Source organism: Megascapheus bottae, chromosome 7, assembly GCF_031878675.1.
Source record: "Megascapheus bottae isolate mThoBot1 chromosome 7, mThoBot2.hap1, whole genome shotgun sequence".
Classification (NCBI taxonomy): Eukaryota; Metazoa; Chordata; class Mammalia; order Rodentia; family Geomyidae; genus Megascapheus; species Megascapheus bottae.
Window position 1 is genome coordinate 55,065,417 of NC_143515.1, and position 15,691 is coordinate 55,081,107.

Sequence of the window (15,691 nt, forward strand, 5' to 3'; positions counted from 1 at the left end):
AAAAAATTTCAAAGCCAGCCCACGCAGGAAAGTCCATGGATTCTTATCTCCAATTAACTATCAAAAAAAGCCAGAAGTGGAGATGTGGCTCAACTGATAGTAAACCTTGAGCAAAAAAGCTCAAGGACTGGACCTAAGCCCTGAGTTCAAGCCTCAGGAACAACATACACACACACACACACACACACACACACACACACACACACACACACACGCATGGAAAAGAAGATTGAGAATCCCAAATGCTTGAGGTTTTCCTGCTGTTTTTAAAAGATGACCTCCTTCTGCTTTAACTGGGACTTCAGGCTCTTGCTTAAGGGCAGATGTCTGTCCAAATGCCCTCATATTAGACACTTAGTCCTGTGTTTTTGCCACTTAGGGCAGACTTTAAAAAAAATAATAACATAGAACATAGTTCTTAAATTCCTAGGTGATCACACATTTATGCAACTTCTAAAATTTTAGACAAGTTTTCCAAAAAAAAAAACTTCCTGATCAAATATTTCTGTTACATTTATTCTAGAAATCAGTTAAAAACTGGCTTCAAGTGGTTCAGGCCTATAATCTTAGCACTTCAGAAGACTGAAGCAGGAGGGTCAACAAAGTGAAACCCAGTCTGAAAAAAAGATAATAAAAAATAAAAACTGCTGGATGTTGATGATTCACATCTATAATCTGAAATCTGAGGATCATAGAACAGAAAAATCAGAGACTTCATGCCAACCAACAAAAAATCAGACCTGGAGATGTGGTTCAAGTGGTAGAGCACCAGCCATGAGGGAAAAGCATGAGGCACTGAATTCAAACTCTAGTGCCAATACATAAGTAAACAGATGGATGGGTGGGTAGATAGGTGTTGGATGGATGGATGTATGGATGTGTGCATGGATTGGTCACTCACACTTCAGTGTCATTCCCTTTCCTACAGAAGAACAAAATCATATGGAAGAACTATATTCAAGATCCTTTATGTGGTCTACAAGAACATAAACATCTTGGGCAGGAGTTTGGCCTAGTGGTAGAGTGCTTGCCTAACATGCATGAAGACTGGGGTTCGATTCCCCGGTAGCACATATATAAAAAAGTCAGAACTGGTGTTGTGGCTCAAGTGGTAGAACACTAACCTTGAGAAACTCAAGTCCCTGAGTTCAGTCCCCAGGACTGGCCAAAAAAAAAAAGTTCTCGGGAAAAACAGAGCATAGCATGTTGACCTTATTTCTTCTCTAGCCTAATCTCCTGCTTTTCTCCATCTCACATTTTGTTTTCTAGTAAAATCAAGTAGTCTGTACTCCTGACATGGTCCATTCCACTCTGAGCCTTGAACCTTCCTTTGCCTTTGGTTGTTCTAACACATTCTCACCTGTCTTCCTCACTGAGACTCAGATTATGCTTTTATACCACTATTAAAATTATCTATTCACATATTTCTCTTTCTCAAAGTAGACTATTAACTGATCTTATTTTTAATTAATATTTAACATATAGGAAGCAGGCAAATTATTTTGGACCAAAGCTGAGAATATAAAAAAATAATCTATTTTGATTATGTTCTAAAATCTAAGTGCCAGTGATTGTATATAGAGATTCCCTTCTTGAATACTTGTTTGTTAAACACGTCATTTGAAATATGATATAAAACGCAATGTTAATAAATTCTTTAATTTAAAAAAATAGTCTCCACAATAGAAGGCAAACAGTAAAATTTAACAAGTAGATAAACATAACAGTTATGCATTTAGGACTAAAACAAAATAAAGAGCTGGGCACGGATGGCTTCACACCTGTAATCCTAGCTACTCAGAAGGCTGAGATATGAGAATTAAGGTTTTGAGTCAGTTTGGGCAGACAAATTCTAGAGACTATTGTCTCTAAAAATCAGCAAAAAAGTGAAAGTAAAGTCATGGCATAAGTGGTTAGAGCACAAGCTATAAGTGGAGAAAGCCCAGCTAGAGTGTAATACTCTGAAACACCCTGAGTTCAAGCCCCAGAGAGAGAGAGAGAGAGAGAGAGAGAGAGAGAGAGAGAGAGAGAGAGAGAGAGAGAGAGAGAGAGAGAGAGAGAGAGAGACTCATCCAACAAAGAAAACAAGCCTTGACTTGAGTACCAGGTACAGGTGGGGAAAGATGACTCATTCCTTTCAAGAGACCACATAAAAAAGAAGGGCTGTGGTTCCAGCTGACCTGGTATTCCATGTGACCCAGTACTGTGGCTAGTAACCTGCTATCCAGAACAGGGAAAGTTAACAGTCCTATTGGACGGATTAAGCAGAGGTCACATCTATTTTATGAGCATACTTAACTGAGAAGATAAGGCATGTCCAAAACAATGCAGCTGAAATAGTAGGAGGTGACCCATCATATGGGCAGGAAGTAGAGTGTTTCATCTGGAAAAAACAGATAAGGGCACAGTAATTATAATCAGATGCCACAGACATAGCTGCCAGTGAGAGCCTCAAAGTATAGAATAAGACTAACGAATAAAACTTGCAGAAATAATTTTGCAACGATTAGATCTACTAACAGTGGAATAAGTTCTCCTGAGCTCCAGGTCACCATTAAGTCAATTCAGAGCCCTTGGAGGGCAGTCCTGTAAAGAGATTTGAGCCCCAAAAGAAATTTGGACTTTTTCCCCTGGCCAATTTTGAGACTTGGTGATTCAGGAAGTTTGAATGTCCAGGAGGGATGCCAAGGGTACATTTTCTGATAGTAATGCCTTTATCCTTCTTGGAGGGAAAATTGTAAGTTGCCTAAATTGAAATTGCTTCTGGGCCCAGAGTCCAACCTTAGTGGGCTAGTACTTACCACATTGTTTATTTGAAATGCACCTAGGAAACACATCTGATGATCCTATCCAGTCTAATACCCCATATCTGAACTTTCCATTCTCCCATGTCCTTTCACAGAAAGTTGAATAAAGTTAATACCTCCTTCTCTCCTCTTTTTTGTTTTTTAGTTTTGAAGAGTCTTGGCTTCTGGGAGGAAATCAAGGAGATCATCTCATTATCAGAGCTGATAACAGGATTCCCCTGTACCATCAAGGTGCCAGGCTTGCCCCAGTACCTAGAGAGCCTCACCAAACTAGCTCTCAGTGCAATATGGGCAGGGCTGGCTGAGGCTGCAGGGCAGACAAAGGACATTCCTATCACCTTCCCTCAGCTGCTCAAGTCTTCCTTTTCTGAAGTACGTTTGCTGACTCTAGACACCCTGTTGGAAAGGTTTTCATCTGCAGCTTCTACATTGGGAGAAAAGGGATTGCCTCCTTTGCTCTGCAATATGGCAGAGGAGTTCCTGGTGCTGGCAATGAAGGAACCGCATCCAGAATGCTTCTGCAAGGTAAAATCTCCACCAAATTGATAGGTGCCTTCCATTCCTCAATTCTTTGATGAGCTACCAGGAAAGTAGAATCAGAAAGGTAAGATCGGGGCTAGGCTTTCTAGGGCAATAGGAAGGAGATTCACATTCAGAGGGTAGGGAGAATTCTCTTTGTATAGTACACAATATGCTACAAGCATAGAAAGGCATTTAAAAAAAGAAGTGCTAGGCACCAGTGGTTCATGCCTGTAATCCTAGCTATTAAGGAGTCTGGGATCTGAAGATCAGTTCAAAATCAACTTGCACAAGGAAATCCATGAAACTCTTACCTTCAGTAAGGTACCAAAAAAGTAAAAAATGGGGCTATGCCCTAAGTAGTAGGGTGCTCAGGAATAGCTCCCCGGACCTGGATTCAAACCCTAGGACTAGCACAAAAAATAAAAATCATTTTTAAGTGGTTAATGATAATGGTACTGATAGCAAAGATTAATCAAAAAAAGAGCCACTATGGAATGTTTAGAAAACATATCATTAAAAATTAACTTTGGTTGGGCCAGGAGTTTGGCCTAGTGGTAGAATGCCACATACTTAGAAAAAAGCTGGAAGTGGTGCTGAGGCTCAAGTGGTAGAGTGCTAGCCTTGAGAAAGTCCAAGTACAATGCTCAGGCCCTGAGCCCAAGCCCAGGACTGGCCAAGGAAAAAAAAAAAATTAACTTTGGAGGCCGGGAGTTTGGTCTAGTGGTAGAGTGCTTGCCTAGCATGCACAAAGACCTTGGTTCGACTCCTCGGTACCACATCCATAGAAAAAGCTGGAAGTGGTTCTGTGGCTCAAGTGGCAGAGTGCTAGCCTTGAGAAAAGCCCAAGGACAGTGCTCAGGCCCTGAGTTAAAAAAAAAAATTAACTTTGATGGGCCAGGAGTTTAGTCTAACAGTAGAGTCCTTGCCTAACATGCACGAAGACCCAGGTTCAAGTCCTTGGTACCACATACATAGAAAAATGCCAAAGTGATGCTGTGGTTCATGTGGTAGAGCGTTAACATTGAGGAAAGCTTAAGGACAGTGCTCAGGCCCTGAGTTCAAGCCTCGAGACTGGCAAAAAAAACAAACAAAAAAACAAACCAAACATTTCTGTTACATTTATTCTAGAAATCAGCTAAAAACTGGCTTCAGGTGGCTCAGGCCTATAATCCTAGCACTTCAGAAGACTGAAGCAGGAGGGTCAACAAAGTGCCCCCTATCCGGGGGCAGATGGCCATCTGGGAAAGGCCACTAGAGTCTAGGAATCCAGTTCCATCACAGGTCACTAGGAGCCTTCAAAAGTTGTCATTTCTCCATCCAGCTTCAGATTCTCTCAGGTATTACAAGAAAACAGGTCAATTGGAGCCTTTTAAAAGATAAGCCTTTGTCTTCTGTTAATAGTGGTATCTATTTAACATCTGGAGTCTTTTCCCACTGTATACCTCTCCCTTTTCTTTTTTTTCTTTATGGACTTGGCTCACACAGATACTGAAGATTCTTTATCACATGGACCCCAGGGAGTGGCTTCCCCAGGCTGAATGCTGTCTTCATCTAAGCCCACAGGAGTTCTTGATATGGACCATGGAGATTGCTTCCAATGACAGGTTTGCCCCAGTGCCCCCTGTGGCATGTGTGATCTCCATCAGTCACCATGCATTCATCTACACTGTCTATAAAATTCATCTGTGTGTCCAATGTATTTGATTTAACTTGTTTGATTATACATTTGATTTTGATTCTTTTCCCCTCAGTTCTGAAATCCAGAGCGTATCCCTGAGACTTGCTTCCAGGGTGATTGCCTACCACTTGCAGACACATAAGGAGGTAAAGCTAGTTCTGTGCCCGCCCTGGGGTTAGGGGTAGTTTGTGCTCTTACTTTCCCAGAAGGGGTCAGTTGTCCCAACAAACACAGTTGCTGTGATTTGTTTGTATGACCTCTATTAAACCATTGTTCATGTTGAATTTTCATTCTGGCACTAACTTGAGAAGACTAACTACCCCATTTCTTTTCTTGTGTGCATTTTCAGTTAGAATCCATGGTGATGATACAACTTCTCCAACACTCATATACCTATTGTTTTCTCCCCATTTGTGTGGCTAGACCCTACCTAAAGTGGAAAAAAAAACAAGTTGGTGCCAAGAATATTGAAGTTGTTAAGTTCAGAGAGCTAGCCAAAGGGTGAGAATTAACTAGCTGGCAACATTTTCCCTGGATGTGTCATTCAAAGTCAGGCTGGGGGGAAAAACTGGAAATATAAATACAAATAATAATAATAACAATAATAACCCTTGTAATCCCAGGATTTAGAAGACTTGCAAAGAACTGCAAGTTCTAGGTCAGCCTTGGCTACATCGCAAGACCTTCAGTTTAATTCCATTGCCCTGTAGATAGAGCAGTCAGTTGCACATTTTGAACATTTATAGTTCACTTAGTAAATCAAAAATCTATCTTCTGATGCCATAAACCAGTCCTAAGACTGAGTTGTTTATTTTAAAGACAAATTTATTTACCATAGTTTTGAAGGCTTAGAAGTCCAAGTAAATATACATGACCGTGACATCTGATGCTAGCTAGCCGTCACACTGCCTCATAACAAGAGAAGGCATGTGGGGAGGAGGGAGAACACCAGAAGAACTCCCTTTTATAGCAGAGTCACTCCTGTGGTGACTCACCCACTCTGGAGATAACAGCATTTATCCATCTAAATCATTAGAGTTCTGCCTCAGTGACCTCATCACTTCTCGGGGGTCTCATCTTCCACATAAATGCTGTCACTGCAGTAATTAAATTTCAGCATGACTTTTGGAGAAAATGTTCAAAACAAAACAGGAAGTTCTAGAGAATGATAGTTGCCTTTCTAGGAAAACAATTGTTTTGTTTTTTATGGCACTGTTAAAAAAAAATCCAATGTTAGTTGACTGAGAATGGAATATTATTTGGCCATAAAAGGGAATAGAAGCTGCACAGGGTGGCTCATATTTTAATTGTAGTTACTTGAGGGGCTAAGATCTAGAGAATCATGCTTTGAGTCTAGCCTAGGCAAAAAGTGAGACCTCATCTCAACAAAAAAAGTTGGACATATTATACAGTTGTCATCCCAGCTATGGCAAGGAGGTAAATAGGAGAGTCGTGGTCCAGGCCAATCTGGACCTTATTTAAGAGTAACCGGAGTGAAAAAGACTAGAGTCATAGCTCAAGTCTGGCAAGCACGAGGCTCAGAGTACAAACTTTAACAGCAGGGGGCAGGAGAAAGGAGTAGTTTGCTAGTATTCCCCACAGCATGGATGAGCCAGGTAAAAGAAGCCAGTCATAAAAAGATGGTATGATTGTATTTATGTGAAATGCCCAGAATTAGACAACTCCAGATGTAAGAGTAGTAGTTGTTTGGGCTAAAAGGATGAACAGGTAGAGAGTGATAATTAAAGAATAAAGGTTTTGCCAGGCGCAGTGGCTCACACCTGTAATCCTAGCTACTCAGGAAGCTGAGATCTTAGGAACTCGGTGCAAAGCCAGCCTGGGCACTAAAGTCCATGAGACTCTTATCTCCAGTTAGCCTCTAGAAAACTGAAAGTGGTGTTGTGGCTCAATGTGGTAGAGTGCTAGCCCTTGAACTGAAGAGCTCAGGGATAATGCCCAGGCCCAAAGTTCAAGCCTCACAACTAACAACAACAAAAAGAATGCAGATTTCATGGGCTGGGAGTGTGGCCTAGTGGTAGAATGCTTGCCTAGCATGCACAAAGAGCTAGGTTCTATTCCTCAGTACCACATACATAGAAAAGCCAGAAGTGGTGCTGTGGCTCAGGTGGTAGAGCTTTAGCATTGAGAAAGTCTAAGGCTAGTGCTCAGGCCCTGAGTTCAAGCCCCAGAACTGGCAAAAATAAATAAATAAATATACAAATTTCTCTTTGTGATGGTGAAATGGCCTAAATTTTACTGAAAAGATGTTTGCTATGATTTGAACATTTTACAATGACATGCATGTATCAAAATACCACCTGGTAAATCATAAATATGTATCTTTTTGTATGTCAGTTAAACTTGACATTTTAACATAAGATACCAAAAATAATAAAATTTGACAGTGGTGGTCGTTACCTACATCTGTGAACATACCAAAATTCATAAAGTTTTCTACTTTTTTTTTTGCCAGTCTGGGGACTTGAACTGAGGGCCTGGGCACTGTTCCTGAGCTAGCACTCTACCACTTGAGCCACGGAACCATTTCTGGCTTTTTCTGTTTATGTGCGTGCTAGGCACATACTCTACCAGCAGGCCATACTCCCAGTCCATCTCATTGGTGTTTTCTAAGGTACAACCTACAAGTGCACAAGTACTTACTTTTCAGTGACTTAATCTCAGGTTCCTCCCCAGTATGAAGGAGACTGGGAAATGTCTTTAGGTACAAAAAAAAAAACAAGAACAAAAACAAAAAAACTGGGGTTCTATTAGTAAAAGTAGGATGAATATCTGGTTACTGAGGGCAGCATATTTTTTGCTGCTACCAGTCTTCCCCACAAATTTAAAGCTGTCAGACACCAATGTGTGTGTGTGTATGTGTGTGTGTGTGTGTGTGTGTGTGTTTGTGTGTGTGTGTGATAAGCTGAGACATGCATCAGATAAAATTCAAAGAACTTGCTAATTATAGAACTCCCTATTTCACAAAGGCAAGTTAGGTTTTCTTTCTTTGAGCTTGTTTGTTTCTCCCTTGTTGTGATAGAAAAAAAATTTGTTCCACTAATGTAGAAGGTAACCTACAGACACAATTTGAATCATGGCTACCCATGATTAATCTTCTAGGTTACTGATAGCCATCTTTTGTGCTTTCAGAATAAGGACTTGCTAGCGCCTGAGCTGAAGCAGTGGGTCCAGCTGGTTGTCTTGTCCTGTGAAGACCCTCTTCCCACTGAGTCTAAGCTGGCTGCTGCTGAAGTTCTCACCAGTACCACACCACTGTTCCTCACCAACCCCCAGCCAATTCTAGGTAAGAGTGTGTGTGTGTGTGTGTGTTGAGAGGAAGTATCAAAACTTGATAAAAGCATGAATACATACACAGCCACAAGAAAAGGAAAGGTGACGGACACATGGCAGTGTGTAATGTGCCACTAACTATTCTGGTATCATCTACCCTCTTAATTCATATTCCATTTATTCTTGCCAGCAGCTTCTTAGTCTCTTTTCCTTCTGTGTTCTAAGCCTTTCTTTCAAAAGTGTTCACAGAGCCTCTGTAGTCTTTTTGAAATAAGAATGTGGTCATTTTAGTTCCCTGCAAAAACCATTGAGTGGATGAATCCATTGCCTTTAGGATGAACTCTAAATGTTCTTTAATATGGCTCTGAGTCCTTCCCTTCCATCACTGGCTTACTCCCCTGCCTCCGCCACTCCCCACCTGTAAATAAACCTCTGCTTCACTAACTTTTATGTGTCTTTTAAAACTCAGACCAACCATCTCTCCTACCAGGAAACCTGCTTCAGCAGTCTGTATAAAAAGTGAATGGGTGAGCATAAGCTGTTGTGGGAGGAAGTAGAGAGGACAGCCTCAAAAGATACTAAGGAGTAGAGCCCCTGACTTAGTGATGCTTAGATTATGGGAGATGCTAGAATGACTTCTAGGCTTCTAGTCATAGTCACTAGAAAATAACTTCACTGAACTTGGTTTAAGTAGAGTGTCCCCTTGGATATGAAAGAGGAACTATTTTGAAGTTAAGAGTCTATATAGCTCTTAACTGATTCTAGCCTGGTCCTCCACCTCCATGTCTCCTTCTTGTTGCCACCCCCATGCCTTGAGGAATTAGTAGGGAAGAGCCATAGGCTAATGCTGCTGAAGAAAACTAAGCTTGAGGACATCCTCAGAATTTCACAGAGGGGGTGTTAATTTAAAATTTTCTCAGATTATTTAGGTTTATTAAGAGGAAAGCCTGGGACTGAAACCTGGCTTTAGCCTTGACCCTGTGCTGTCCTGCTATGTTTAGTCCTGCCTTATGGTGCTTTGTTTGATTCCCTTTTCATTTGTTAGTAGAATTCTGATTTTCTTATTATTTCCAAGCACAGCCATCAAGAATGAAGCATCTCTGCTTCCAAGTGCTTTCAGTATCGTTGTGGAGGCACATTTCTAGAATAAAGGAAGGAATTGTTTTCAGATAGTAAGATTCATATTTTAGGAATTTAGACCAGTGAAGTATCTCTTAATCTCTCTGGGAAATGAGTTGGCTTTCCTTTCACTTCTTTCCTTTTAAGGACATGCAGGAATTTTTTTTTCTTATAGCGGTGGATTCAGAGGGAGCCTCTGGTCATTATAGTTTAATCATTGGACCTAAAGGAATAAGAGCAAAGTCATAAACTTTGGTCAAGCAGGTGTGGTGGCACACTTGCAGTCCAAGCTTATCAACAAACAGGTAGGAAGATCTCCCGAGTCTAAGAATTCAAGACAAGAATCCAAGAGTTCATGCAACATTGCACAATACCATCTTTAAATAAAACAAGGCGAGGAATGTGTAAAACTTCTCCAGTAAAGTTAATGTACATTTCCTCACTAACTTGACTACTTTAATCCTGGCTCACAACAGGCAGGGTGTATGTGGAATAGCATGGAGTTCTCGTGTGGATTAGAGTCCTAGGAAATACCATAGCATTATAAAGATGAGAAAGGTGAGTGATGGCCAACAGCCAATATGAACATGAAAAATTGGGCTTCCAGGGGAAGGAATTTAGAAGTATGCATGACTAGAAAAATGTTGAGAGAAAAGTATGAAACCCTAAAAAACAAAAAGGATGGATTCTAAAAGTGAGCAAAATTGAAAGCCAGGTGTAGAATAGAAAGAAGAGAATAAAGCTCTAAGAGAAGCCATTTTTCTCTTGGCTTGACAGAAATGCCAGTGATTCTAATAGCAGTGACAAACAGCAGATGTTAGAACAGGACTGCTTTCCTGTGACAAGACAGGGATGCTGGTGCTAGTTTGTCATGGCTCTCCATTGAAACCCCAGGCCTCATCCCACCCTGAATGAACAAATCTATCTTTACCTACCTCTGGAAATAGTGACCTACTATAAGTCATGGCCACTCAGTTTTTTGCCTGTGCAAGACTTCATTTCTTTCTACTGCTTAGAAACAAATACTGTCTTTTGCCTGTCTGTTCAGAGAAACACCTAGCACAGGCTATCCAAGGTCTTTGCTTCAGGGTAATGACAGCAGAAAATTGACCTCACAGATAGATGACATAGCCCTTCCCTTTTTTTGTATACTGAGCCCAAAGCATAATCTGCCTCTCTCCTCCCTCTTTTTTTTTTGATGGTTGTAGTAGTGGGGCTTGAACATTCCCTTGGCTTTTTCACACATGCTAGCACTCTACCACTTGAGCCGCATCTCACATCTATAGTTCAGCAATGTGCTCTTGTTTTTTTTGCCGGTTGTGGGGCTTGAACTCTGGGCCTGGGCCCTGTCCCTGAGCTTTTCAACTCTAGGCTATCACTCTACCACTTGAGCCACAATACCACTTCCGGTTTGCTGAAGGTTAATTGGAGAGAAGAGTCTCATGGATTTCTTTTTTTTTTTTTTTTTTGCCAGTCCTGGGCTTGGGCTCAGGGCTTGAACACTGTCCTTGGGCTTTCTCAAGGCTAGAGCTCTACCACTTGAGCCTCAGCACCACTTCCGGCTTTTTGCTATGTATGTGGGGTACCGAGGAATTGAACCCCCCGGGTCTTCGTGAATGCTAGGCAAGCACTCTACCACTAGGCCAAACTCCCGGCCCAGTCTCATGGATTTCTATGCCTGAGCTGGCTTTGAGCCTCAATCCTCAGATCTCAGCCTCCTGAGTAGCTAGGATTGCAGGCATGAGCCACCAATGCCTGGCAGCAAAATACTCTTAATGCAAAAATTTCATTCTTGATAGTCATGACACTGAGTTGAGAATCCTCACAAATGAGCTAGCCCCAGGACCTTTGTGAGTCAGATAGTACCTTCTTAGAACTTACCTAGAGGGGCCGGGAGTTTGGCCTAGTGGTAGAGCCCTTGCACCCGGGTTTGATTCCTCGGTACCCCACATACAAAGCAAAAAGCCGGAAGTGGTGCTGAGGCTCAAGTGGTAGAGTGCTAGCCTTGAGAAAGTCCAAGGACAGTGCTCAAGCCCTGAGCTCAAGCTCAGGACTGGCAAAAAAAAAAAAAAAAAAGAACTTACCTAGAGCTAGCTACCTCAACCTCCTTCCCTCCTCCCCCAAATAAATATTTCCAGCCCTACACCAAGTCTTCCCTATTCCAGCATTGGGCTGATGTTCAGGTCTGTTTGAAATGCCCAGGGGAAAAGGAATGGCCGTCATTCATTCAGTGTTGGTCTTAGAGCTGCATTTTTCAAGTACAAATACTGAGATTTTTATTGCATTCTAGATGATTTGTTTATTGTTGGTCTTTCCAGAATTGCAAGACACACTTGCTCTCTGGAGGTGTGTCCTTACCCTCCTGCAGAGTGAAGAACAGGCAGTCAGAGATGCAGCCACAGAAACAATAGCAACAGCTATATCACAACCAAATACCTACCAATCAACAGGTACTTTGTTCTTGTTCTTTTGTACTGGCTTCTTGCTCTAATATAGGGGTTTCAGGTTTTTCCTATAAGTTTCCATATAGTGAATATTTTAGATTTTGTTGTCCATTCAGTGTCTGTCTTGATTCTGTTATTTTATAGGGAAAGCAACTATAAACAAACAGGCATAATTATGTTTCAATACAGCTTCAATAAAGTAGGTAACTTCCCATTTTTGGTGTATGGGCCATAGTCTTCTGACACCTGCTTAGTATATTCTACAGAAAACTATTTTGTTTTGTTTTGTTTTTAATTTTATTGTCAAGGTGATGTACAGAGGGATCAAACTTAATCAACAGCGTTTGGCCTTTTTATAGTTACCATGTCATCTGTTTTAAATAAGCCAACTTTTGATTACCTTTTTGATTATATAACCCGAGAATCACAGATACATCATTTTGTTCCTACGTAAGTTTTTGTATATGACAGAAACATAAATATGTGTAAGTTAAATTTCTCCTCTCTGTGCCTAGGCTACTTATTTGGTAATGACATTAAACTAGTCAAGAGTTGGGGCTAGGGGGAATAGCCCAGATGGGTAGTGCTGAGCTCATATTCATAATACAAGCTCTTACAACCCTGGCCTAGGAGGTTTTCTATGTGGTATGAATGCAAAAGGAATTTGTCCTGAAGGTAGAAAATGGGCTGCTGGCTGGAAGGAACAGGAAGCTGGTACAGTATCCATCTCTGGACAAGGGACTCTGTGAAAGTGACTTCTTTGGAAGACATAGTTTTCTTGTGCTTAGGCCTAGGTGTCCAGAAAGATCTCTAGGCTAGTCATCCTGATAAGAAACAGGGATATCATTAAGGAAGAGGTCACAACTGAGGAAAAAAGTTTCCCTTAGTTGGGTACCTATAGCTTACATGTGGAATCTTAGCTACTCAGGAGGCAGAGATCTAAGGATCACAGTTCCAAGCCAGCCCAGGCAGGTAAGTCTGTGAGACTATTATCTCAGGCACAAAAAAGCTAGAATAGAGCTGTGGCTTATGTGGTAAAGCACTAGCCTAGCGCATAAAAACTCAAAAACAGCACCCAATCCCAGAGTTCAAACCCCAAGACTAACCCTCTCCCCCCCCCAAAAAAAAAATTCTAGCTAAATTCCTATAATTCAAAGATCTCAGTAACATCATGTCACCACATGAGGATTCTCCATGTGGTAACCTTATTCATAACAAATGGCAAGTGTTGTCTATAGCTTAATTAAAAATGATTAGAACTACTAAAATATGGCATGATTTTATTAAGATTAGAATACAAAAAAAAGTACATATTTTCTGCTTTAGAATGAGAGATATCAAAAGAACTGACAATCACACCCTGGCTTTAGTTGGTTTAGTTGATTTAGGCAGCTGATTCTCCAGAATATATTGTTTTGTTTTGGCAGACCAGGGCCAGGAGTTTGGTGTAGTGGTAGAGTGCTTGCCTAGCATGCATGAAGACCTGGGTTCAATTCCTCGGTGCCACATATGTAGAAAAAGCTGGAAGTGGTTCTATGGCTCAAGTGGTAGAGCACTTGCCTTGAGAAAGCCCAAGAACAGTACTCAGGCCCTGAGTTCAAGCCCCATGACTGGCAAAAAAAACAACCAAACAACAAAAAGAAATACAGACCAGTTGACGGTAACTTACCCATTTCTTCACATATAAGGATTTTTATTGCAGGGGCCGGGAGTTTGGCCTACTGGTCAAAGTGCTTGCCTAGCATGCATGAAGACCCGGGTTCGATTCCTCGGTACCACATACATAGAAAAAAGCCGGAAGTGGTGCTGAGGCTCAAGTGGTAGAGCTCTAGCCTTGAGAAAGTCCAAGGACAGTGCTCAGGCCCTGAGCTCAAGCCCAGGACTGGCAAAAAAAAAAAAAAAGGGGGGGGGATTTTTATTGCAAACACTACTGATAATTATTTCCTTGGTGTTCCAAGTAAGTTATTTTGTTTTATTTTAAATAGTGTTTTAAAATGAGTGAAATAAATGCCACAGTAAAATAATGTGAAAAATTGGGACTGGGAGTTTGGCCTAGTGGTTAAAGTGCTTGCCTAGCATGCATGAAGACCCGGGTTCGATTCCTCGGTATCACATACATAGAAAAAAGCCGGAAGTGGTGCTGAGGCTCAAGTGGTAGGGCTCTAGCCTTGAGAAAGTCCAAGGACAGTGCTCAGGCCCTGAGCTCAAGCCCAGGACTGGCAAAAAAAATAATAATAATAATAAATAATGTGAAAAATTGAATTTTACTTTTCCTCCAAAGAAAAGAAAAATAAAATTACTTCTTATGTGTAAATGTGGTCTGAATGCACATGAAAAATGCCTGAGTACGTTCTCATTATGAGATCTAAGAAGGGTCTGAAGAATGTAGTTTTTCTGCAGGAAAGGTTAAAGGGGACACAAACAAGAGCAGAACATTTGATATAAAGAGAAAAGCCAGAACCAAGGCCTGGAGTTGATGGGATACTTGAGAGCAAGTGGAACAACAACCAATGGAAATGTATAATCAGAGTCCAAGCTTGAGCCAGGCAGAGAGGAACAGGAGATCAATCCAGAAAGGCAGGAATGACTTTGAATCCCAGGCCAGTGACCTCATCTGTAGATGAATGCCAATGAGGGTTTTCTTTATTTATTTGTATTTTGTCTATCATAGGGCCTTTTGCTCAAGGCTAGCATTCTACCACTTTGAGCCACAGGCCCTCTTATGCTTTTCTGGTGGTTAGTGGGAGGTAAGAGTCTCATGGAGTTTCCTGCCAGGGCTGGTTTTGACCTGCAGTCCTCAGATAGCAGCATTTGAGTAGGTAGGATTACAGGCGTGAACCACTGGCGCCTAGCTGAAGAAGGATTTAAATAGGACGGTAATATTACCAGACACACACTGCAGGAACTCTCCCCAGGTAGCTGTGTGAGAGGAGCTGTGCACCAGTGGCAACAGTCCCTCATGAGGTAACACAATAGAGAAGAAAGGTTGGATTTGTGAGAGAATGGGGGAATCAACAGGAATTGGGGAGGTGTGAGGGAAAGCAAATATGAAATGACTTCAGAGTTTCAAACCTGGAAAGCATCCAGGGAAAATGCCTGGCTGTGCCTCTGGCATTGGTGTAGAGTTATGATCTGGCATTCAGGGAAGTGAGAATACTGGGAACCGGGAAAGGTACTTGTGCCACAGGCATTGTGATCTGGGACAAAGTATTATTTAGACCGTGGTCAGAGATCAGCAGTGGAAATGGAAAGGGCAAAGGGGAATCATTATATGTGGTGGGAACAGAATGAAATGTCTAGGCTCCATCCTGCCCTCTCCAGAACACAGTCCTACTATCCTTGAGTCCAGACACTCCCCAGCCAGGGTGGCCACAGTCCCATCTGGCATTGTGCTGTACCCCATTTACGTCACCTGAAACATGAAATTTATAGCCTGAGAATAATTCTGCAGCACCAGAACACCTCAGCCCTTGCAGGTAAAAACTTAGAGAATCCCTACAGTGGGCCCTGCTGGCTCTGCCTCCCATTCTGTGCAGTCACAGATCCGGCAAGGAGGAGCAAAGATGGCCTGCCTAGGACTAGGGAGTCAAGGAATGAAATTTGTAGCTGCAAAAGCATGCATGAGGCCACACCTTTCTCCTTTTCCTGCTCTGACTTAGCTTCGGGTCTTATAACACACACTAGTTCAAGTAGGAGATGCTCAGGATCATTAATGCATACCCTATTCACTCTTCCTAAGCAACTCATCTATACCTGTTTTACATACTATATTTGGATTGATTCATTTGAGCAGAACTTACGGGAAACAGACATCTGGACACTATTTAAGT

At 41.7% G+C, this 15,691-nt stretch overlaps 1 protein-coding gene across 1 annotated transcript in view; it reads left to right on the forward strand.

Moving 5' to 3' along the window:
* LOC150060818 (tRNA (32-2'-O)-methyltransferase regulator THADA-like) overlaps window positions 1–15,691 on the forward strand; it is a 241,115-nt gene that overhangs the window by 192,420 nt on the left and 33,004 nt on the right. Inside the window, exons 12-16 of the mRNA XM_090337046.1 lie at window positions 2,953–3,332; window positions 4,815–4,933; window positions 5,081–5,153; window positions 8,158–8,311; window positions 11,736–11,867. Of these exons, the coding sequence (XP_090193172.1) occupies window positions 2,953–3,332; window positions 4,815–4,933; window positions 5,081–5,153; window positions 8,158–8,311; window positions 11,736–11,867 (858 nt within the window). The remainder of the gene's footprint in view (window positions 1–2,952; window positions 3,333–4,814; window positions 4,934–5,080; window positions 5,154–8,157; window positions 8,312–11,735; window positions 11,868–15,691) is intronic.